Source organism: Stereum hirsutum (assembly GCF_000264905.1).
Source record: "Stereum hirsutum FP-91666 SS1 unplaced genomic scaffold STEHIscaffold_8, whole genome shotgun sequence".
NCBI lineage: Eukaryota > Fungi > Basidiomycota > Agaricomycetes > Russulales > Stereaceae > Stereum > Stereum hirsutum.
This window is the reverse complement of record NW_006763138.1, coordinates 149,253-173,006: the sequence shown is the minus strand read 5'-3', so window position 1 is coordinate 173,006 and position 23,754 is coordinate 149,253. Positions and strand designations below refer to the sequence as shown.

Below are 23,754 nucleotides of genomic sequence, written 5' to 3'. Positions count from 1 at the left end.
CGGGAAGGGGCGACGAGCGGCTGGGAGAGACGGAAAGGGGAGACGATGCCCGGTTTGGAGAAGTCCGGCTCGCATGAATTCTCTGCACAACTGATTGAAGCCCCAACAAGGCCCCTTACGCTTGCATCTTCCGCTTCCCACTTCACAGCCAGCCCAACACGCCGCCTTTTCGACCTGGAAATTCGCCCTGCACACACATGGACCCCCAGCAATCAATTCCTGTGCCAGCCCAAGCCCTGCTCGCGCTCGCAGGACGGTGTGAGTCTCGGAACGGACAGATATCGCAGCTCGGCTGAAGGCGTAGACGTAGTGCCTTGGCTGCATTCGGCAATTTGGGAAGCGCCGAAACCTTGTTCGGAGGACGCCACTACGCCAGCACCCGATCACATCACCTCCTTTCGCCGTTAGGCCTCCCTTTCTTCCTCCAGTCATCAGATTCCTTCGTCCTTCTCGTCCACGTCTTCCCCGTCTTCCTCTCCATCCTCTCTCGTAAACGCCCACAGCGTCTCATCCCAGGCCTCTTTTCTCACTGCAACTACCAGAACCCATACTTACGCCGCGTTCCATATCGCAAGCCCTAAATTTGTCTGGGTTCCTTCCGTATCGCCCAACATGCCCCTTCTGACCAATCCTAGACATCTACATTGCCACACGCACCCTTTCCTCAGGAGTCGGCCTAGACCCATATGCAATCGGATGATTCGATCTTCATCGAGTACTTTACGGGCGTTGCGGGCCCGTGCCACAAGCCTCCAACGAAGGTTCTCATTCCCATTCACGCGACTTTGCGCAGCCTCGAGGATATGTTTTCTCTCCGTAGCTCACTTGCCTCTTTTGGTCATCTTCCTTCCATATTTGGAACCTTTTTCTACCTTCTTCTCGGTTTCTGGGATCTTCAGTCTGTTCCTTCCGCTAGACTCATCGTTGTCTTCGTGATAATGAACTCCGCCGGCCTCCGTCGCTTTGATTCTCTTCGTTCCGGTCGTGAAGCCTCCCACCCGTGACTACTGAATTGGATGTCATGCAGCCTCATCAATCTGCTATTTCGGACACTTGCACCGTAGGGCATTCACCATCCTGGGCGTTGTCTCAAACCTTCTCAGCCACAACGCGCCTCGAGGTCTGTCACGAAGCTTTCGTCAATCGTGTTCCATCATCTCTGACTCCATTTAGACGTTTCAGCAAGAGACAAAGGCGAAGCGAATTAGGCCGTATTTGCAGTAGCGTGAGGCTCAGACTCTAATTGCATGAGGACAGCCTCTTTTACGCCATTCATCAACTCATGACACACGTCCACCAATCACGCTGGTCTGCGAGTAATATCGTAGCGTAGTGGCTTGCCTTATCATTTCCAGATCGCGAAGAGCGACGAGGAGGTTGTCTTAGCCTCGTGTTCTACAGACGACAATCGATCATCTTCTGTATTCTATTCGTCTACTTATAGACTCCTCGCTGCTCCCGATCACACCGGACGAAACTCTTTTTCATGAAGAGCCTCCGGTACGACAGTATTAACGGTAACTACTGTCAACAACGATGAATTGCAACTTGCGAGGAGTCACCCTACGTCGGAATGTCGGAAAATGTTTGCGGAGCTTGAAAGGTGATTAGATTACAAGCTGCCTTGTAAGGTATCTTTCCCGGCTGGGACCGGTCTGATAAGGGGTACTCCCCGATTAGGCATGCGCGGAGCACGCGCGCTCAGCCACCCGATCCTAAAACACCTCCAAACTCGCTCAAACGAGCACTTGCAATGTCGCTCTATGGCCACAACCTACGAAAGTGACCATTCAACGTATTGTGCACGCTCGCTCAGTCAGGTTGGGGACGACATGGGCATCAACGACGTGGCCCCCCTCCACCTTACGCAGGGCCACACCGGCACGCCCGACCGCCTGCCCAAGCCCGGCCAGCCCAACGACGCCTAGGCCCATTGCCATAAACCGGATCCCGGCGACCTTACAAGCGGCCTTACAAGCGGCCTTCCCAGGGAGTTTTTCCCCCCTTTCAATCATTGCCAGGCCGGTCCGGCCTGATATACCTGATATAGCCTTGTAAGTACTTAAAAGGTCCTGGAATATTTTCCGACAAAGTCCATCCACCGCCACCAAAACCAGGTCGGTCACTCATCTTCCGTCCATCCCCAACAGGCTAAAAATCTTCTCACTGCACCATATACGTATATAGTATGTACCCCCTGCGGCGTTAAGCATCGTCACTCAAGTTCGCACCTCGATTCGTCTCTCTCTCTCACAGGCAAAGCTTCTTTACCGTGACCGCCCTGCTTCGGACGGTCTTGCAGCGTTCTGTCCACGACGACGCAACCTCGTGCTCACGAAAATTCTCACTCGCTCGCATAGTTCCGTTTGGTCGCGAGCCTGAGAGTGGATGTTCAGCTATTCCGATGTACAGTATCGACTTTTCTCCGTTCGAGAGCCGGCGCTGGATGGTTGTGGTGACGGAAAGCCCATGGTGATCGATCTGTCGAGGCCAGACGTGTCAGTGGTGACCGGTGAGCGCTTGTCAGGAGACGCCTCAAGTTGAAAGCGGACAAAGGCCAGCTTGAAGAACGATCATATCCGCGAAGGGAAGGCCAAGTTCAAGATTTGCACGGCCGTCATGATTTGAAGTTCATGCGAATCTTCCTCACTCAGCATGTAAGTACTCCCTGGAGTCTTGCTCACGCTCGGCGTTCTCCCACTGGCAGGTATGATACCAGCCATGTTCACGTTCATGTCGATTGATTGTTCAACCGACAGGATATAGCCGCACTTACCTCTTCTGTACTTGCAAAGATCTCAGTAGTGCCAGTGCGCCGTCCGCGTCATGATCGACCGGTCCTTTTACGATGCAGTTGCTGCTGCATGAGCGCTCGCCCTCGATATCTGATATCGCCATGTTCGGAATCTCTTCATCGGTCTCTCATACCAGTGGGTACCTGTGGTGCGGATGAGGCCGCCCGTTGTGTCGTACATGTGTAATTGCATGTCCGAAAGCAGCCTGTCAAGAATGAAAGGATAATCTGGTTCGGGATGGTCCGGATTAATTCTGTTCATTGCCCTCGCTCGTCTTCTTGACAAGACCGTTCTGTGTCAATTATCGGCGCTTCACCGGTCATACATGGCTATACGACCGTCATGCATCATATTTAGCTGACCATGATCGCATGAAGGCTCATCCCCTCGACTGGTCGGTGTTTATCATGGATACTTTTGGAGCGTATGTTGTGTCGTACGCGCCTATGCACAGACCGAAACGGACAGCGGCTACAGGCACGTAAAGAAGACCAAGTTCGAGATTGCTCGAATGGATCTCGTCCTCTCGTCCTGCGAGAACGAGGCTATATATGTCAGACCCGGACATACACGATGAGGTCAAGGTACTGCTGAGGCCACTGAATACCGAACTATCTTCAATATATTATGCCAGGCTTCGATGGTGTTCGCGGTACGTTCCGCTATAATTTACGTTGTGCGTAGCTCGGGGAGGGGTGTTTCTCTCTTCTAGGCCGAATGAGAAGTGCACTCTCTACGTGCTTAGTAGTATGCGGATCGACGGACTTCCTCTCATTCCGTACCAAAAACAGTCTTGACGGCCCTGGTCTAATATAATTTCTCGCGGATGCTCGTTCAACAAAGTCGTCCCAAGGCATCGTGAAGATGCACTTTGCTACTAGTGTGACGTTGACCGTAAGTAATACGGCCGTTTCACGGTCCAAAATCACTTGACAGACCCTTATCTTCAGATTCTCATTCTGTTCTTCGAGCAACGCAGGACAGGGTGCAACAGTACGCTTCTAGCCACACATACAATCATAACCTGTGTGAGTCGGATGTTTCGAAGTCAACTCATGGGCTCACGGGCTTCATTTCCACATCTCGATCCCCCGGTCTCTTCCTTCCTCCCACTCTCCTCCCGGCAAAACGCCCTCTTCCCATGACCTCGCAGATTCCTCTGCTACAATCTCTCATCCGACGAAAACAACCGTGTATGTTTCCCTTTCCGGCATCATTCACATCGACCCTCCTTCGAAGTTTGAATTGGCTCCGTCTCCGTCCAAGGAACGAACAGTATGGCTGGGAAGCGCTACGGTCGATATATTCTTGAGCGTGTCTGGACGTGCCGCGACCGTTGTAGAGTATCAGTATGGCGACAAGGCCTTCAATCCCTCCTCGGCGCTACAGCCTGAGTCCTCCGTAGACATATCGGGTTCGACGGTGAATATCCAGGATCGTAACGGCAAACTCGGGAGGCACTTCGCCAGCTTTGCATGGGAAGCAGACTGTGGCGTATGTAGAGCAAAGTACAGGTGTGTGCCAAACCTTCTACTGGACTTGCTGGTGCCTGCCTTGACGAGTCCTGCCACACAGTTATTCCACACGATGTGATCTGCTGGAGCAGACGCAAGAAGAAATCCGATACTCTCTTGTACTATCTGTTGATGGAAGCAAGATGGAATAGATACTCCTCCGTCGTATCGACATGGCCGACGTGCAGTAGTACTCATACTTCAGAATGAACCGATGTCCGAAGCGCTGTCAGGTCACCCTCCTGCCCAGCGCCTTAGCTCATACTCGCCATGACCTCCTTACTCTCAACCGCTCGCTGTCTAACCGCATTCGAAGGACGCTCAGGAGACGCCGCATGCGTTCCTACGCTTGGAGATCTTCATGTGAAGTTTGAACAGGCGTCTTTCGATTCGGACTAGAGTGGTCCCGTAAGCTATATTAATTTTGAGGAACAAACCGTTGTGACCGAAGGGTCCTCTGAACTTAGATCATCTCCTTGGCATGGTAAGCTTAACTCTCTCTCTCTCTCTACGCTGTTATCGTGTTAGCTAATAGGAGCTCGCATAGAACACCATACCTTGTTTAGGAGTAACTACTCGGTTTGTAGCACACGGGGTCGATCATACTCCGGAAGGAGAGTTTGGCCCTTGAGTTCGTGAAGAGTAGTCCAAGCCCCAAATCTGCCAGAGGTATGCTTGTTGAGTATCGCGCGACGCGTACGGAGGATGGACACTCAGAGAACCGACTGTCAAAGGAACGAAACCATATCATGTAAAAACATTCGTACAGTGACCTGGCCACAAAGCATATTGCATCCAACGCAGATATAGACCGACATAGATTGGCCAACATAAGGCCACAACCTCCTTGAGACAAAATAATTCTTTTATGAGGGCAAGGTGCACAACAACATAATATTACTCACCGATTCTGCCCGTCTAAATGTTGCCCAGCACAACCGTTGGTACGATCTCTCGGAGAGTTGCTTCATCGGCAGGATTCAAAGAGCAGCCGCTCAAGAAAAACTCTTGAATAGGCACACCCAAGTCTCTTCGTTTGCGCAAGGTGTCCAAAATTGCGACAACTGAAGACTCAGACAGGTACGACACGTCCCAGCCTCCTTTGTGTGTCAGGAGCGAAAATAAATGCGGAAGCATTATTCCGTGGGGAGAATCCGTCATAGTCGCCGTAAGTAAACGTTGCATGGACTCGAAGGTATCCCCGTCAAATGATAAGTATCGAATATTCCACATCGACTGCAAATCGGGGAGTAAACTTGCGACCAGATCGCAATTCCTTTCGATCCCAAGAACCTCAACCGAGGATAGAGAGAGATGCTGCAATAAGGAAAGTGTGATCTTCTGCTTCCAAGCCTCCCCAGAGGCGGCGTCGACATGTTGACTGCTAATGACTGCCCCAAAATTCAACACAGCACCTTTCCCATGGTCGAGTTCCCGTGTCGAGTGTCGATTAAAAAAGTATTTGACATCTCTCCATGCTATAAACTGTATTGGCCTTTTAACGGTATGGCTTGGTTCAGTGAAGTCGCGGAGTAAGAATTCACGAATGGGCTTGTCGTGTCTGTTGATATGTGCTGACATGATGGTGATGAGTGAGAGACAATCTTTCAGGGAGACCTCAGTATCGATCACGACCTCCGTCAGATTGAGGACACACTTCGGTGGGATGACCAGAGTCTCGAATAGATGGCGGAGGACAGTAACGGATTCCTCACCGAGGTCTAAGGTAGTGAGATGACGCAATGTGATGACAGCGCCAACGGCTGAGGTGGATGCACGCAAGGGAAGTGCGCCCCAAAGTCTCAAGACTTCCAAAGTCGGGTTCGAACGAAGGACCACCATTAGGGGATCGTATGCTGAGAGCCTGGGACCAGGCGTTATGTCGAGGGATGTCAGGTTGCGAAAAGACGTAGAAGTCCACGTCGTGTCACAATCACAGACTGTGACAGAGGCGAGATGAGGTGCATGGTGAAGGAAATTGGGGGGAAAAGAGAAATCAAAACCGTCACTTATGAGTTCGATGCTGTGTAGCATTGGAGTACGATCGGTCAAAACGTCTGTGAGGTTTTGGAAGAACGGCTCTCCCAGGTCGCCCAACTTATACTCAATCCCTGAGACGATGATCCGCTTGATATGAAACAAATGACAACGAATTATGTCAAGTATTGTGTCAAGCATATCTTGGTGATTATTCCACAGCGATAAAGGAGTGTCTGCCCCAAGTTGGATGTCTAATGGGCACGACAGTACTCGTTCTATGAAGGTTGTTACCCACATTGGGCCAAGGCAGAAGGGAATAGTACCCCAAAGGCTCGCCTGAGCCAATGCTACATGGCGCCATTTGCGGCACACACGAGTGACCGAAATCCACCCAAGATCCGTAACCAATTGTACGTTGCCGTAGGTATCATCATCTGTAGCTCTCCGTGTGTAAACCTGTGGGTCACTTTGCACCATCAGAGCAGTGAAGCATTTTCCGAGCACTTCGGGAGGGAGTTTATGGACCGGGGACATATTGCTCAAGCTTGACTTGGCCAAAATGACAGCGTGTTCCAAGCCCTCAATCTCCGCACTAAGAGCGCTTCGGGCTGTTCTAAGGACGTCAGGATGAACCCCTGGCAGGGAAGAGGCATGTTCGTATCTCTGTACTCGTGCTTGAACAAGACTTGGCCAGTACTCCCTATTGTCATCATTCCACTCCCTTTTAGATACCATGCTTGTAGTAAAACGTAGCAGGTTACATACCTAGAAGAGGGACTCTCCTCGGGAATGTTTGACATGGTGATGGAGCGGAGGTCTAGCGGATTCAGCAGGTGAGTTATATATCTGAACATGGCGACGAGGGTAGTAGCGCACATGGACCAGTGTGATACTCACTAGAGCTCTGGAATACAGACGTTGGTGGAGACTTGAGCGTTCTGCAGATGTGAGGTGGAGGTTGCGTTGGGTCGTGGTTGCGGCCTCCGAGGGTGGGGATTTCCTTGGGATTTCCTTAAGTTGAACTTGTGGTCGGCGATCGCCGGAGCCTGCCGTTGATTGTCACACGTGGCGCCGGTGTGGCACCTGTGGCAAATGGTCCCCCACAGCGGGCGAGAAGGGGACACGGTTCGACTAGAATACATGAAGATATCTAAAATCGTTGCTCGAACAGTGAGAGATTGGCGCCATTCTTCATATATTGTAAACATCGACAGAGAGCCCATAAACATACTGTGCGTGCGTGGGGTACGACATGCGAGAGACAGGGAGGGAGAGAGTGAGACGTGATCAACGGTGCCTACAGTAAACACTTGATATCACAGAGGAGAGAGACACAGAAACTGAAAAGCTGCGAAGAGACGAAGAAAGTGGCGAAGAAAATATGAAGAATAACCGAATAACGGGGAGGATACGAGTAGTATTGAAGACAGAGGGAGTGGGAGGGGCATCGCAAGCGAATTTCAAAACAGAGAAAGTGGAAGAGAGGAGAAGACGGAATATTCAGCCTTGAAACGATTGTTGGGTTTATGGATACGTGAAACGTGAAAGCTCACAGGCATGCGAAGAAGTTGAAAGCGTGCCATCAAAAATATGAAAAGGGGAAAAAGGTCAGGCCTAACGAGGGGGGAAGATATGTATGCGAGAGAAAGAGAACAAACCACAGAAAGAAAAAAGATACATACAGGAAAGATCGTCCTAGTACGAATATACGAAGACGAAAGAACAAAAGAACCGAACGCGGGCAAGACGAACGGCTCAAATAAAAACATGGCAAGGCGAACGCGACCAAGTGGCCAACGCGGATATCGATGCGAGAGCTGAACAAGAGGAGACCGGTCAACAAGCTATGAGATCCGGGAAGCGCAAGTCAGAGCGAGGTCGTGATGGAGAACTGGTGGAAGGTACTCACGATGTAACTCAGAAGACACAATTTTAATACACACACCGGCTTTGAATTTGTCTATGGAGCAAAAATCTCCGTGATTGTCCTCCTCCGTTCCCTCCTCCCGCCCACCGTCGACGAGAGCGAAGCGTTCTGATTCTGTGATGATCCTGCTCTTGGATTCTCAGCCGATGACCGCTCTCTGTCCCGGTCCCGTGGAGGACGATCCCTCCTCATTTCATCACTTAACTCCGCATCCAACGAAGCCCTGGCCTTCGCCGCTCCTAACGTCCTCCTCCTGCCCAGCGTCGATGATTGTCCCATGGTCGTGGGGGAAGGTCGTTCGGATTCAGAAGCGTTTCTACTAGACCTGAGTTGCGATCTGGTGGACTTGGCGCTGAGGGGAGGTTCACGATCGCTCGCGCTAGTCCCACTGTAATCTGGATTGTCCGCATCCAGGTCAACCGCATACGTCGAATCACCCGACTCAACCCTCGCACGACCTGAGCGAGCCTGACTATCATGTCGTTGCTGTACGCCGTTGAGAGCAGAAGTCGAGATTGTCGAAGGTCGAGAAAACGTAACGTCTCTTCTCCTCGAGAACTCGCCTGTGTGCTTCTCTGTCGAGTCAGTCCTGCTCAGCATCGGAAAAGCAGCCTTTTCGGGGGTCAAGTTGTTGGAGACGGTGTGTGGCGACAACGCTACGGTGGCGCTGGAGGAGGATAGATTGAAGGATGGATTGGCCCGTACGGTTATGTTTGATGTCGAGGAGATCTTCCGACGACTGGCTCGCTCGGATAAACGACGCTCGAAGGCATCGGCGGAAGGCAGTGGACTTGGGTCGGTGTCGATTGGAGGAAGCGGTTGACGACTGCTCATATCGGTATTCATTCCTGCACGGGAGGACGGAGGTGTGGGCGAGGGGTCGAATTCCCGAAGAGTCCGCTCTGAGTCATGTGTAGACAAGTCGGGTTTCCTTTCTCGATCTCTGGGCTGGTAAGTCCGTCGCGTCGACGTCGAGGGCCCGAGACCGGCCGTCGCTGGTCCGTTACGCGAAGAGGAAAGTGAGTGACCGAGGTCAGAAGAGCTGGGGCTGAGTTGGTCGCGGTCACGATCTACACCGTAAACATCTCGCTCCCTTTCTCGCATCATGGCGGAGGCAGACCTCTGTTGCGCATGGACAAGCATCTCCTCGGCCCTACTTGACGCTCGCTTTAGTTGCTTGACCATGTCCCTGTCTCGGTCGCTGGCGATGGAGTTATTCGGATCCCAACTCCTCCTCGATGAAGAAGCGGCGCTTCGCCTCCCACTAGCTTCTGCGCCCATCCCCATCCTGCTACTCGAACTCCTCCCAAGAGCCGACCCTATATCTGTTCCACCGCCACTCGAACCCTTTCCGCTCCCTCCTCCAGCACTTCTTCCCGCGACAGACCGTCCATCAGGGCTCGACATCCCATACCCATGCCGCTGCGCGCTCAACCTCCCCGACAACATCTCCTCATCCAGGCTAACTCCCCTCAAATGCGCCTGCCCTCCATTTTGCGAAGATCCCAACGGAGCCGCCTCCCTCAACACCTTCCCAACTCCTAACAACAGCCCCGTCATCGTCCTCACCAACTCGTCACTCACCCTCAAACAATCCCTAAAATCGCTCCCGACATCGTTCCAAAGCCCCACCATGTCAACCTCATCCCTATCCCCTTCCAGATCATCCACCTCCGACTCTATCTGCCTCTCGAGAGCGCGATTCGTCCTATTCCTCAGCATCTCGTTCACCTGCTCCGCGAATCTAACGATGCCCTGCGCGCTTTTATGCAGCTCCGGTATAGTCGCCGTCGTCGTCTCGCCCATCACCGGGAGCCTGTTCAACGCCGTCTCGAATGACGTAAGCGAGTCCTCCATCAACCTCAAGTGCTCGATAGCCTGCTGTTCCGCAGCCGTGAGCGTCCTGACCCTCTCCGGCTCCCTCAATTTCGTCGACCTCACTTTCGGCGACCCATACGACCTCTCCTGCGCGAACAACGGCGCCGGAATCGGAGAGGCCCTATAGCCCGCTCGTGAGCCGATGCCCTCCCTGTCGCGGTCCATGTACGTGCGATTATACGTTCTGGTGGCCGGAGGCGCCGTACTCGGAACATCGTCGTCGTTCGCCCTCCCCGAACGATTGAAATCGGACATGGATGAGGTTCTCCCACCGGGCGCTGGTCCTGAGTACGTGCCCCGCTCGCCCCTCAGGTGTGATGAGCCGGCGTTGGCCGGTGTTTTGGGCTCACGGTCACGATCTCGAAGCGTTCCCGTTCGCGAGAGGCCGCCCGTTCTACTAGCACTACTACTAGGCCCGGCGCGGGGTTCGTCTGATGGGTTCCAATCGTCCGTGGAAGAAGAGACGGCAGATCTTGGAGGCCGCATGATTCTTTCGGGCGTGGGCGTGTTCTGAATATCTTGTCCGCCGAAAGGGTCGTCTCCATTGTCTCTTTGTCCGATACCTATACCAGCAGCTCTCAACCCGGAGCCGATCAACCTCGTCCCAAGCACATCCCCCACACTTCCGGCTCTACGGAACTGAGCTCGACCAACGCCACCGATACTGATACTATGTGTATGTCCTGTGGAAGGGCGATCGTACTCGTCATCTTCATCGTCTTCCGCAATGTGGCGCGAGGAAGAAGAAGACATGTCTTCTGAGGGCCACTTTGGTCTTCTGGAAGACTCTCGGACGGTGGCGAAGCGGCTGCTGGTAGATCGTGGAGGTCGGGGAGATAGTTGAGTGGGGTTGCCGTTATACAGAGATGCGGGGTTAGCTTTTGGTGAGGGCGAGCCACGCCCGGAGAGTGTATACATGTCGCGAGACGGTGGCCTTTGTGATGCGGACGAGGTCTGGGGTTATATGAATGAAGTGACAAAGTGCCATTAAATTACGATTTCGTGCCAAAGAGGACGCTCGACGCACCCTGCCATCCATGCTATTCCTGAAAGTTTCCCTGAGTTCTCTTGGAACACCAGTGCGGTTCCGCCGCGAGGTGGGACTCATCCTCAGACTTTCGACGGCAGCCATCGCCGCTGCAGTAACATCGACTCCCTCTCCCCGTGGTCGGCCAGGGGATGGGGTAGACATGGCCAAAGTAGCCAGCCGTTTACGAGGTGTTCTTTGAAGAGTCCCAGGCGCAGGCGAGTTCGATCGGCTACTCTGTTGGAGCGTACGGACTCGGGTCGGTGAATCAGGCATGGAGATGGTTCTTGTACGAAAGCTGCTGTCGTAATCATGGGACACATGGGAGACAGAGGATGGAGGAGTGGCAGACTGATCGTCTGAGTGTTGTGATTCTCTTTCGGTTTCAGAGCCAGAGAGGGGACTGGGAGCGGTGTGTATGTGGGTATGTGAATAAGATGATCGACGGGAGGATACCGAAGAAATTGAGGAGCTGAGAGCGTGTCTCGACGTTGAACCGGTAAGCGGAGGAAGGGGAGTAGTGGAACTTCGCGAGGAGGGCGAAGTGGAATTTAAGCGAGCGAGTTTGTCGAGAGCCTGCAAGAAGATCAATGACGAAGTTGAGTGATGGACTCCCGGACCTAGTGACACCGTACGGAATATAATCGCGAAGGTTTTAAACTTGGATTGAGTACAGAACAGCTTTTTCTACACAGAAACATGGTCATGGGTGGCACAGGATGTATGTTTCCTCTTACGGCCAACACGGGTCGCGAGCCGCCTCTTGAGTCGTGAATTCGCACTGTGATCCCGCAGCATATCCCACCACCCACAGAAAGTGAAAACAATGGAGAGGCATTGTTGACCCGGGAAGGGAATACAGTCCGCACAGAAAGAAAAGATCAGGGTAAACGCAGACTCACTGCACGATTACGTTGGGTAAGACTCATGACCCGTTTCAACGCATCCGCGTTCTCGCTGGAGGAAGTGGGCTGGTGGGACCTTCGTCTAGAAAGCCTGGCGGTGTTATCCTCGTCATCGTCATCTTGATTTTCCGGACTGAGCGGTCTCTTTGATCCGTTCTTGGAGGAAGTGCCATTGACCATGTTCGCGTCCGAGATAGATCGTCTACGAAGGCTACCGCCGTCCGCACTATTGTCGCCCGTGCTCCCGCTACCTGTTGAATTTGTGGCGGGCGGCGAGGGGAGGCCCGAGGCAGAATGATTTGAGGCCGTGCCAGGGCTCGGTGGTTCAGGAAGATCTGGAAGATTTGGTGGGGGAAGAGAGCCGAGAAAGATGGCAGAAGAAGGGCGCCGCTTCGAAGCCAAAGATGGGCGCGAGTTCATTGGAGACAGCGAAGAGGCATGAAGACGGCGGGGCGAACGGCAGAAAAGGTGAGGCTGAAGCGCGGGCGAGCAGGTCGTCAAGAGGGTCAGTGTCTCGTGAGCACGTGTGAATGTATCGCCCTTGTCGTCGTCCCCGATGCGCTCTGGCCAGCACTGTCGTCAGAAATGGTCCAAACAGGCAACGTGACAGCGGAAAGAGAGCTCGGTCGTCGACTCTGACGGCGGCGAGAAGGACGTGCTCGACGTCGAGACGAAAGGAGAAACACGTTGTGGCCGCGTGGGGCACCCGCTTTTGGCGTTGACGACCTTTTCTGGCCCCGTTCGCCACATTCATCAATCCCTTTGCAGTTCTCCATGACAATACGAGAAGGTATAACAGCGGTACCTGATCCAATCTCATCTGTCCATCGGGTCCCCTCCGCTTTGAGTGATGCATAAATAATATATCGCCACAGGCCATCGTCGGCCTGCCGTAAGCGCTTGACGGCGATATCTTGGATCTACTCACAATAAGCAGGTGCACACTCGGATTCATATCTAGACATCGCTACTTCGCCGAAGCGGTGCGATATTGTTTCCCAGTCTGTCTATTCTCGGTTACCACCGCATCCAGGGCACGAGCCAATGGAAACCAGGTCTTGCCTGCCGCCATTGTTCTCATCTTGGACCCGCAACGGCGTGGGTTCCCGTTCTCTTCACACTCTTTCCTCTGGCCGGTCCACTTTCCTTCTTTCTTACCCTTTCACTTGCTATCTCTCGCTATCAGCCCTTCAATTTCACTTCACGCTCTGGAAGCGCTTTTGTAACGACCCTTTAGACAATCCGGACCTAGGCCACGCTTGCTAGACATGCTCTCTCGTGAACTCTTCCAGATCCTCTTCCTATCTCCAGTGTTCGCATATGCCCTCGCCGTGCCATCATCGAGCTCGAAACGAGCTGTGCCATCCCAGGGCTTCTACGATCCGCGAGACAACGGAGGGACTTGGTTGACCGTACGTGCAGCCCGTTCGTGTTCAGCTTCTACGGCTCAATACAGTCAACAGACCGTCGCCGATACCTCGCCGTTGGGTCTCTCTGAGCCCATTAACGCTGTCATCCTTGGGACATCAGACCAAGCTGTATTGGTAGATTCGTCAGAGAACGGAGGTCTTCGCAATTACTTCAAGTACGTGTGTTCTGCAGTGTAGCACCGAAATACATATTGCAGCAACTCATACTTGCTGCGCAGCTCCTTCGACATGGCCAGCGAATGCCTCGGTCAACATTCGGGTAACGACCAGGGTGCGAATCTCGGAGACGGGAACGGTCTTCGTGAGTTCCACCTCGCTCCCTTTCCCTGGTTATCCTCGGCTAATCAGAACACCTACGCACGTTCAGTGAACGAGACTGCTGTGATTAGATACGACTACGGCGATGCTTCAATAGGTACATGCAAAGAGTCTATTGAGGGTGAATGATCTTCAAGCATCTTTCGAGTTATGATATCATCTCACGCACTTCATGATAGGGGGAAACCACTTTCGGTATTGGGTACAGGATGGTGAGGCGGCCAACAGGTATGTCGTTGCCATCACTCTTGCTCCCACCTAACTTAGCATTTACCTCTCTACTAGTGGCGCCGTATTCATGGCGGTATCATACGAGCTTCCTTCATCCCGTTCGTCTTCTTGTCCATCGTGAAGTTTCATCCGTTCTAATGCAATGCCTTGTACATAGAGGGCCATGACATCATCTTCAACGGGTAAGACTTCGCTTGGCCTCCCTGTTCTTCACATTTCTCATATCTAACCTCACCTCCCTCAATACAGGTACAACCTCGGCCGGTACGACCCTCCCTCCCCTTTTCTCCCTTCTCCAGCTCACTCTACCTCTTCTCTCCAGAGACTGGCTCGTCGGCAACATAACCTCGCAACCCTCCATCCTCCCCACCTCCACCTTCAACTCCACCTCCGCCACCTCCTCCCTATCCACCTCCAACCTCACCTTCTCCGGCCAAACGACGGCCAACGGCTACGTGTACCTCACCACTGTGACGTACGTGAGCGGCCTGTTGGCGAACGGATCGGACGGGATTAATCATTTTTTGAGTGTGGGCGCGAATGGGACGAGTGCGGTGGATGGGCTGGTGGCGTTGATGGAGGTGAAGATGTTGGAGACGCCGCAGAGGTTGACGAGCAGGTGAATTTGAGCTTTCTCTTTATTTGGTCTGCGCTGTTATGTCGAGTGCTGATTCTTTGTCTCCGTATCCTGCAGTGCATCGATCACACATACTCCGGCCTGGATGCTACTCTCACTCGTCGTCCCAGTCCTCTCTCTTTTGTGTTGATAGCAGCCAAGCCAGTTTGCCGTCTCACCTGCATACCTTCTCCGTACCCGTTACAGTCGCATTGCTCTCTGATCTAGACACCATGCTCATTTTTCGCTCCCTGGTCTCAAATCGGATTTATTGCACGCCTTTCCTTTGGTCTTCTCGTCTTCTCGTTTGTCGCTTTCTTTGTCTTCGTGGAAATACGCTTCCTCCTGGGACTTTACCTCTATACCGAACTTTGTAGCCTACACTCGACCAACTTACTCGCTCTGATGCGTATCTACTATTGTATCTTTATCTTGAATACCGAATCAGGTTGGATTCTTTATTGTTGGGGTAGAAACGATGTCGGTAGGCCTGCGCTTTTGCATTCCCGCTATTTTGGTAGTGGGTCTCGCGGGGCAGCGGGAAATCGGCGTAATACGAAGTGCCACCCGTGTGGCGCTGTAGCGCCAACGACATCCGGTGGCCCTACCAACGCATTTCCTGGCTGTTGCTTGAGAGGGTGCAAGATACAAAAAGAATCACTTCTCACCGTAGTGTAGTAGTGCGATTGGGACACATTCCTACCAGCAGGAACGTGGGATCCTCATTCTTGCCGGCTCTCACGCACGTAAGTAACTATGTTCAAGTTCGATGTTCGAGCTCATTCACGAACCACAACAACTACGACTCAGAGCTAACTTGTAGTCAGTATCTCGTCGCCTTTCCATATGCATCGTCTTAACATAATTTTGTTCACAGAGAATTTAGAGCACGGCGCGGCCCATACTGGCTCAATATCATGTCCCAGGCGTCCCCAGTCTCAAAGCTTCCGATCGAGATACTTGGGCGATGTTTCTTCCTGCTCATGAGAGATAATCCACCATCTCTCTACGCTGGGCTTAACCCTGAACCTGATAACGATTTCGGGGAAATCGTGGTCATGCGTGGTCCCCAGGCTTGCAAAGGGCCAGTTCTTGGATGGTTGACGGTGACGCATACATGCTCCCATTGGAGGGAAGTTGCACTGAAGCAGCCCCACCTCTGGGGGCAGCTCCCTTTCAATCTTGGCCCGGACTGGGTCGCAAGCTTCCTTTCCCGTGCCCAAGCGACTCCACTGTCCGTCAGAACTGGGAGAGTTTCGTACGCCATCCCGATACCAATCTGGGGAAAGATACAACGACTGCAGCAGGCCGTTCTCGACACCATCCAACAGCATCTCGACCAGATAGAGGATATTCATATCGGAGATCTCGTGCTCTCGCAGACAGACTCGTCCATCACGTACGCAAACCCTTTCCCTACCGGAGGCTACCGACGCGACGAGTTTTTCGCATACCTCGCGACGCTGCTCCAACGACCAGCTCCCGTTCTACGAGAGTTATGTCTTCTAACAAACGACGCTAACACCATCATCTCTCTTCCCCCGAATTTCAATGCTCCTGGCCTGACCGAACTCAGCCTATCACGAGTAGGCATCAGTCAGCCGTTCCCCTTCTTCCAAAGTCTCACGCGGCTACGGTTACACACAATCAAGCCAATGCCATCCTACGAGCCTCTTTTCCACATACTCGAGAACAATCCAAACCTCCAAGTCCTTGACCTTATCACTGTTGTATCCCCGGTTCTCAGAGTCGATGCTGCTCCGACGCGTCAGATTGACCTGCCCCACCTGTCCATTCTCAACCTTCATGATCACGTCGCATGTTGCGCGGGCCTTCTTCGCGTGCTATGCTTTCCCCGAACCACCGCCGTTCGAGTTACAGTCATGGCATCCAATGGCTCGGAGAGCTGTACTGCCGTCGCAGAACTACTAGCACCTCATCTTCACCGGCAACACCCTGCGATAACTGAAATGCTCATTGACGGGCTGACCCTCGAGTACTGGCCGGGGCAGTCCCAGCCTATTAGGCCTCCACATGAGAGGTCACGATCGAATAAACCAGTTCTGACACTCACCATCAGGATACCCTCTCTACTCGCATTCGTCGCCTCCGGGAATCTCGTTCATGTCCCTGCCCTCCGTGCAGCCGTGGAGGCGCTATCACCCACCACCATTCGTAAACTTGTCCTCTACCAATTCACTGAACCGGAGGTTCTCTCGGCTTTTCCGTCCGTCAGATCTTTGGAAATCCATCGCAAGTCTGTGGAAGCCATATCCCTTCTCATTGCTACCTCTCCAACGGCTACCTCTCCAACGGCGACCTCGGACGAAGGTACCGTCAACTTCATGGTCCTGCCCTCCTTGGACTTCATCCGCGTGTGCAGGGTCGACCTCACGAAAGATAATAGTATGGGGAGTTCTATGTTATACCACCGCACGTGTATAGATGCCACCTTGGATATGCTCAGGAGACGGCGTGGTTTAGGCCGTCCGGTGCGAGGGCTCAAGTTGACGGGCTGCACTATCTTAGAAGCAGATTTATTGGAACTTCGCGAGGTTGTACCGACGATTTTGGAGGACATATCCGCTACCGTTGTTATAGCTTCGAGTGAGTCGAATATGTATTGTGGGTGATGATCACCTGGAACTGTTTATTGTGATGTCGCGAATGTGTAGTCTCAATGCGAATTATGTAACAGAGATGAGGTCTCAAGGCTCCGAATCAAAAACAACCTTCTGAAACAACAGCAGTTCGTCACAATTGGAGTATACCGGCGTCAATGCGGGCAAAATATTCCCACTAGCCGATTTGAACGACTGACCTCTTCATAGCCGGACTTGACAGTCCATGATACTAGTGAAGCGCTACTACCGCTGAGCTAAGCGGGACATAGCATTATGTGTAGGTTACTGCATATGACTACAATCTCTTTCACTCCACCGAAGTCGGAACTAAAATCGCATCAATATTCACCAACGAGTTGTCCGCCAACAGGGCATGGGTCGTGCAGAGGCGGCTACAGAAAGTCAAGCCGTATGACTTCTGTCCTGTAAGCCCGAATCAGAGCTAAAGTTGCACTAGCCACTAGATAGTATACAATGCCCAAACGATGATCCAAGAATGAGAAGACTATGGTTGTTTAGATATATAGGGTCCAGCAAGGAAACATTATGCAGCCCGACTTCGTGCCAAAAGAACCGTCCGTAAGTCAAAATCCGTGCAAGTAGTTCTGTACTTGCGCATGCACCCAGAACACCACTTCGTTGAAGCGATATTGAGCTATGCTCCGGAGTCGATAGCACTGGTGTATATTTTGATGTTTCAAAGCGATTTGGCTTTTGAGGTGTTCGCCTGGGAGATGCGCATCGTTTGCGAGATGTGGCCATATGAGTCGTACATCAGCCATAGGGGAATGGCGACCCATCTGACGAGTCAATGCCAGACTTAGGATTAATATGAACCGAGAGATAGCCATAACCGATTTTCGAAAGAGGTGAGTAGACGCACATAACGTTCATGAACTAGATTATTGGGTTTGAGCAGTGGATTAGTTGGACAGGTCACTGAACATGACAACGCGAAATGCTCACGACGAGGTAAACCCAGAGATGGAGAGCATTTGATGTGTTGAGATTCGGGCTGCCAGTAAGCCACTCGGGGCAGAATGTCATCCATCTGGATGACAGTGAAGGTCAGTCTTGATCACGGTAAAGAGTAAAGCAGCAGAGAGGATATAGAAGGACGCACCCGCCGTAAAGCTCCGCCGTGCTCAACACAACAAGCCAATAATGTCTCGCAGGATCATTCTTCACAATCTGGTACACGACGTAGCAAGCAAGCGGGCCTGCTCCAAGAACGGTAAGAATCTCCAGGGAGACAACCGTCTCGTCTGAAAATCCCCATCGGAAGTCGGCAGCCGCGTACTCTCTCCCTGCACTCTCCGTTAAGACCGCTACCAACATGGGAGAAAGGAAGGCAACGCACACATCTGGGCAAAAGGTCCAGTGCTAGTATTGACTTGTCGACCAAAGGTAGACAGCCAAAGGAACGACCCTTCAAATATGAAGTGGATTAGAGCGTCAAAAGTCTTGAAGAGTATGTAGGATCATCAAATAGATGTGTATACGCGTCCGTGTAACGTTGTAGAAATCGGACCAGGGCAAGGTGCGTCGATTGGGCAGTGTAGTCAGGACGGGGTAATGCTCGCACAATGAGATGTGGTACATACGAGCCAGATGAACGTGAATCTGTCCTGCCATTTTGCATTCTTTGGTAGCAGAGCCTGCGATGCTGTATACGCGACGGCACCTATGCCTGCTACACCAGCGAGTGAGAAGGCAGAAGTCGCGGTGAAGATGGTCGGCGCTTGCTCTGATTCCAACATGGTCTCCAATCGTGATGAAACAATCAACTTGTAGGTCGAACAAAGAACAGCGCTGTTGGCCAAAAGAGGTGTGAGAAGAGGGAAAGTGGTACGACACTAAGCGAGCAACCCACGACAAACGCAATCCGAGCCTTCGGTTTGCTGTCACAATGAGCCTAGCAAGACGGTTCTGTGACCAAGGCAGCAGATGTTTTGAGAGAACTATGGCTCTAAGAGAGCTCGGGGATATATAGTTGTTATGTTGGTGCTCGGACAAAGTTCGATACAAGGACGCGACAAGTCGCGTACGCGTTAAAGCAGGTTTTCGGAAGCGCCTTTTCTTCCCACGCAAGAGTGTTTGTTTACTCTAACTGTGGCCCAACTTATGAAATATCATTCTTCCTGTTTCCTCCAAGTTCGACCTCCCAGTAACCAATACACAATTTGCATGCGTCTCAGTGCCACACGACTCTCTTAGGAAATAGATACAGACCTAGAAAATTACCCCTGAAGATGAAGCTCCATAATAAACGCCGGTACCACATCCGAGTCCCCCCGCCTCAAACGAGGCACTTGTTTCGTATCATGTGGTGAACCTGCGGAATATAACATCCAGAAAATAATCTACAGTGTGTGTAGTCGACGATGCTTCGAGTCTCTGAGCTTGTTCCGAGTAAAAGAGATGGTAAGGACGTAGTGGACCGTCATCAGGTGTATGATTGGGAGATATTGGGATTACAAAAATACGGTGCTTTCAAAGGTCGACCGATGTACGTGTGTTCGGGTCGCTTATGTACAGAGAAGTGAACTCTGTCCGGTCAATTTCAGTTGCAGTTTGAAGCATCTTGAAGGTGTTGATGATGAGACGGTATCCCTATTAGTATAAGACAGGAGGACAATTCAACGGCTGCTGACGGACGTATCGCGTGGGGATATAGACTTACACAGAAGCCATTGACAGCACCGATACAGCTATATCATGAGACGGTGAGCGCAAAATCTTTAGAAACGCCGGGAGAGAACTCACGCCCTGCCGGAGCCTACATATGGTATGCCGCCGAAGTAGTTCATGCATAAGGTCAATGCTACCGTTGCTGTGCGGTAGGCATAAGTAGTGCATAGAAGAAACAAGGAAATTAATGTTTTACTCGATGGTAAAGCATATGCCCAGATGCCGTCTTGCATGAACTTCGTTACTGCAGGTACACGACCCCATCCGCGTCGAAGCGATCGATGGAACTTGATCAATGTCAATGCCAGGAGAATGGTGTTGAAAATCAGAGGAGGTACTCTGGTCCTCGCGTTCAGATTTTAGTTATGTTACGTTAGTGCGTGGAAAGTAGGAACTCACGCGAAACCAAACCTTTGGACCTGATTTGAGGAGAACTCATGGTCACAGATTATGCCGTCTGGTCTCGTCAGAGAATATACGATGATCAGACCAGCTATCTCCATGAAACATAAAAAACGGATGCCGTGATAGATGAATCTCGTGTCTCTATACAGTGAGCAGACTGGTTGTAGGCACAACTTTCAGCAGGGCTATGTACTACGAGTAGGAAAGGACTGACCTCTAACCGTCATGAGCACATGTGTGAGCGCCATCAACACGATAGACGACAGTATCTCAACACTGGAAAGAATAGGGCAGTGATACGAGGGCTGGGTAAATGTCAATGTAACGTTCATACTGCGATGTTGCATCATTAGATAGGAATACCAAGATTAGAAGGATAAGAAACATTACAGTTGAGAGAATAGCGTTACGAAGCGTACGATGAAATAAAACGATTTCAGATTTGACCATGGCCCTCTGATTCATCGCAGCGGCGTTGTAAGTCCTAATAAGCCTTTCGAGGGACGGAGGCTGACCTCCAGATATACTCTACCTACGAGACGAGTGCCGTAAGAGTAAGTGCCCCGAACAACGTCGGCGAACCTTTACTGGACAAGAAACACTGACCTCATCGCCGAAAGTGATGATCATGTCCCAGCACTATGTATCAATCAGCATCGTGAGTAAAGCATTAAAAAGAGGCATATATTACGCCCACGAGAAAAGACATTGCCAGAACTGTCCGGCACAAAGGTTAATACGTTACTAAACCGTCTTCTCAGCCCACGGAAGTAATACTTACGAGCAATTGTTGCTGGAGGATCCGTCTGCGTGTAGGTGTAGAATGATCCGGGGCGAGAGTATGGCATGACATAGTAGGCGGTCATCTAATAGACGAGGCTTGCTTCATTCGATGGTTCGGTATCTTCGTTGGTGTGATGTCAGGACGCCATGGATGATATGAGACGACAGTTATACATATTGTCGCCTAATATCGAGGGCAGACACTAGGACGGCCTTAACGAGGTATGACGCTGGTGTCTCTATAATATCCGGCTCCCATGGAAAGCCTTGATAAGCGAGTATGGGAATCGTGTGGGGTCAGTGGGAATCGCAAAGCCGAAGTTCGAAGCTCAAGACCTAGTAGACGAAAGGTTGATCAGTAGGGCGTTGTGGTAACAGTGCAGTTCGGGATGATCACGCACTTCAACCCCGCCATGATTGTACGGTGCCACTGTGGCCTGAAGTAAATAAACCGTGAAGAACAGTAGAAGTGTAAGGGAGCTGACTTCAGACATAGTCAGTTCAAATCACAATACTTCCTGCCGACCTCTGCCACGACAATGAAGAGTCAGATGTCAGCGACACGTATGTCCCTGGAAGGCCGAACTTAGCGATCCGAGGCCTTATTTCTCGGTACCGTCTAGAGCTCTAACCTCGGATCCAAGCAGCCTGACAAGGCACCTCACATGTTTTACTCTCGTCAGATAAGGTGAGAATACCACAGGAGGTAAGACAACAGCCTATTCGACTGCGGACGTCACCAGCCGATGCCTCAGCGATTCAGAGCGGTCTTCGGTGTGAAGATGGGTGCGGGCGGGCGGGAACTCAAGGTACTCGCCCAACCGTCATTCACCCCTGAGTTCTGAGGCTCGGTCACCAGTCTAGGAGTGCCGCCAGACGAGAAGCCCCATAGTAATAAATGCAATAATACAGGCTAAAATAACCAAAACATGGGTCCGATAGATCATCTGTAATAATAATCAATTCAAAGATTTGGCGATAAATAAGGGTCTCTGAACCAAGCTATCTTCGAAAATGGATTGTTTGCGAGGCCCATGGGGCAGCAGCGCAAACATGACAACACGACGTCATGTGCCAGGGTACTCGACAACCCATTCAGCATATACTGTGTGTTCTTGATCGTTATCGTCTTCGAATTTGAGCTTGTATACCTTTCCAACTTTTGACTTCGTCGCAGAAGCGCCCTGGGATAGAGAGAGAGAGGTGAGTCAAGGTCACAGCAAGTGTCGCTTACACTCACGCGTCCGCCCGGGTTTACCTCTTTGGGAGAGGCAATGACTTGAGCTCGATAGAAACATGAGGTATCAGGGTAGAGGGCCATAACGGTCGAGCCAGGGGGAAACTCTTGGTAAGCGTTCAGGTGTGTAGGGCTATCCGGAGGCGCATTGAGATCGGGAAGGGGAATGATATTTCTGAGCGTCGTATGCCAGGTCCTTTGTATTACAGAAAGTTAGCATTAAGACAAGGAGTGGCGTGTATGGTCACTCACATCGCCTTTCCATCGACATCGGCATCAACGTCCTCGACGATATATCTTGGGATAACCAATAAGTTTAAGTCTAAGGAATGTGGGAGAGAAAACGAACCGATTTTTGTCTTGACCGATACATTTTGTTATCTTGGCCAGGATCCACGATGTCTCATCTTGCGACTCGGAATTAGTATTAGGATCATTTCCGTTGCCTTTCGGATGTTGGTGGAAAGCGACCATTCTGTTCTCTTTGAGTGGCAACTGTTTGGCTAGGGCCTCTCTTCGGGCCTTCGGGTCGCGAGAGAAAGGAATCGTTGGTCCAACAGAATCGCGACCGTTCTTTGCAGCTGCAAGCATAGGAGTGGATACGCCTGTGGGCCCTGGAGGTGAGTGACCTCGTGGACGTTTAACGCGTTTTTCTGTCGAGACACCAGATGAGCAAGCATTCGGTAGCTTCATAAAGAAATCTGTCCAGTTACCAGGGCCAGGCGGTATTGATTCAGAGGCCGTTCGAAGCGCTATAAGCACTCCTATGCTTTCTATTGCATCGTCGAGCGCCCTGATAAGTCGATTAGCAGTTGTGCATCATCAGGATCCGCGAATGCCATACTTGATCTCGCGTTCCGCATCTACTTTGATTTCTGCCAGACCATTTTTCAACTTCTTGTGAAGATCGTTGACTTCGTCGATGCCACCCGTAGGAAGCTCTTCGTCGGCCGGCCATGCCAAAAATAACCGGTTCACCTTTCCTACCGTATCTTCCTTCATCGCAACCAAAGAGAGCTTCGAAAGCGCCTGCAGCGATGCCGCCGCGTGTGCCCAACATTCGACTTCTGAAAATGAGGGAAATGGATCAGAGGTCTTGTACGACAAGGTCACATTGGATAGGTAGATTTTTATTTTATTTCCGTTACCTTCCGTAGAGGCGGGTCGCTTTGACGCCACACCTCGTCTTCTTTCGGACATCGCGTGGCCGAGATGATGATGACAGTGCAGTGGACACGAACAAAGAAGGAAGAGGACCACAGAGTCGGTGTAACCCCCCTGATGGGCGGTACAGAAGAGAGACTAAGGACCAGAGCTCGATTGTGGATCGCAGCAACCACCAGCCTGAGTGGGATGAGGTAGAGTCGTGAGACGTGGGGGTCGATTCGAAACA

General features: G+C 51.7%; 8 protein-coding genes and 1 non-coding gene across 9 annotated transcripts; 3 read left to right on the top strand and 6 right to left on the bottom strand.

Annotated features, from left to right (window-relative positions):
* Positions 1-3,422: 3,422 nt before the first annotated feature.
* STEHIDRAFT_111409 (uncharacterized protein) lies at positions 3,423-4,461 on the top strand (the record flags this gene model as incomplete). Its single annotated transcript, XM_007304669.1, has 6 exons — positions 3,423-3,447; positions 3,480-3,542; positions 3,649-3,689; positions 3,775-3,823; positions 3,844-4,309; positions 4,371-4,461. 6 exons carry the CDS (start codon positions 3,423-3,425, stop codon positions 4,459-4,461), a joined length of 735 nt encoding a protein of 244 aa, XP_007304731.1.
* Positions 4,462-5,227: 766 nt separating this feature from the next.
* Positions 5,228-7,089, bottom strand: STEHIDRAFT_111408 (uncharacterized protein; the record flags this gene model as incomplete). The annotated part of the gene is made up of 2 exons (XM_007304668.1): positions 5,228-7,025; positions 7,055-7,089. The coding sequence occupies 2 exons, from the start codon at positions 7,087-7,089 to the stop codon at positions 5,228-5,230; spliced, it is 1,833 nt and encodes a 610-aa protein (XP_007304730.1).
* Positions 7,090-7,533: 444 nt separating this feature from the next.
* On the bottom strand, positions 7,534-12,850 carry STEHIDRAFT_147413 (uncharacterized protein). The gene is made up of 4 exons (XM_007304667.1): positions 12,024-12,850; positions 11,122-11,697; positions 8,199-11,048; positions 7,534-8,133 (listed from the first exon to the last, which is right to left on the bottom strand). Exons 1-3 carry the CDS (start codon positions 12,444-12,446, stop codon positions 8,250-8,252), a joined length of 3,798 nt encoding a protein of 1,265 aa, XP_007304729.1. The 5' UTR covers positions 12,447-12,850; the 3' UTR covers positions 7,534-8,133; positions 8,199-8,249.
* Positions 12,851-13,121: 271 nt separating this feature from the next.
* STEHIDRAFT_147412 (uncharacterized protein) lies at positions 13,122-15,021 on the top strand. The gene is made up of 10 exons (XM_007304666.1): positions 13,122-13,438; positions 13,490-13,611; positions 13,675-13,757; positions 13,824-13,895; positions 13,954-14,002; positions 14,060-14,103; positions 14,163-14,187; positions 14,255-14,269; positions 14,328-14,624; positions 14,700-15,021. The coding sequence occupies exons 1-10, from the start codon at positions 13,295-13,297 to the stop codon at positions 14,770-14,772; spliced, it is 924 nt and encodes a 307-aa protein (XP_007304728.1). The 5' UTR covers positions 13,122-13,294; the 3' UTR covers positions 14,773-15,021.
* Positions 15,022-15,538: 517 nt separating this feature from the next.
* Positions 15,539-17,254, top strand: STEHIDRAFT_157312 (uncharacterized protein; the record flags this gene model as incomplete). The annotated part of the gene is made up of 1 exon (XM_007304665.1): positions 15,539-17,254. One exon carries the CDS (start codon positions 15,539-15,541, stop codon positions 17,252-17,254), a length of 1,716 nt encoding a protein of 571 aa, XP_007304727.1.
* Positions 17,255-17,414: 160 nt separating this feature from the next.
* Positions 17,415-17,509, bottom strand: STEHIDRAFT_t164. The gene has a single exon. It is a non-coding gene; the product is annotated as a tRNA-Thr (tRNA).
* Positions 17,510-17,718: 209 nt separating this feature from the next.
* On the bottom strand, positions 17,719-19,005 carry STEHIDRAFT_79785 (Emopamil-binding protein; the record flags this gene model as incomplete). The annotated part of the gene is made up of 6 exons (XM_007304601.1): positions 17,719-18,045; positions 18,129-18,142; positions 18,212-18,296; positions 18,369-18,552; positions 18,606-18,708; positions 18,850-19,005. The coding sequence occupies 6 exons, from the start codon at positions 19,003-19,005 to the stop codon at positions 17,943-17,945; spliced, it is 645 nt and encodes a 214-aa protein (XP_007304663.1). The 3' UTR covers positions 17,719-17,942.
* Positions 19,006-20,825: 1,820 nt separating this feature from the next.
* STEHIDRAFT_157310 (uncharacterized protein) lies at positions 20,826-21,189 on the bottom strand (the record flags this gene model as incomplete). The annotated part of the gene is made up of 4 exons (XM_007304664.1): positions 20,826-20,873; positions 20,948-20,980; positions 21,039-21,058; positions 21,123-21,189. 4 exons carry the CDS (start codon positions 21,187-21,189, stop codon positions 20,826-20,828), a joined length of 168 nt encoding a protein of 55 aa, XP_007304726.1.
* An 871-nt stretch (positions 21,190-22,060) lies between these two features.
* On the bottom strand, positions 22,061-23,728 carry STEHIDRAFT_121806 (uncharacterized protein). Its single transcript, XM_007304663.1, has 7 exons — positions 23,510-23,728; positions 23,206-23,428; positions 23,075-23,154; positions 22,711-23,014; positions 22,614-22,658; positions 22,365-22,557; positions 22,061-22,308 (listed from the first exon to the last, which is right to left on the bottom strand). The coding sequence occupies exons 1-7, from the start codon at positions 23,559-23,561 to the stop codon at positions 22,192-22,194; spliced, it is 1,014 nt and encodes a 337-aa protein (XP_007304725.1). The 5' UTR covers positions 23,562-23,728; the 3' UTR covers positions 22,061-22,191.
* Positions 23,729-23,754: the final 26 nt, after the last annotated feature.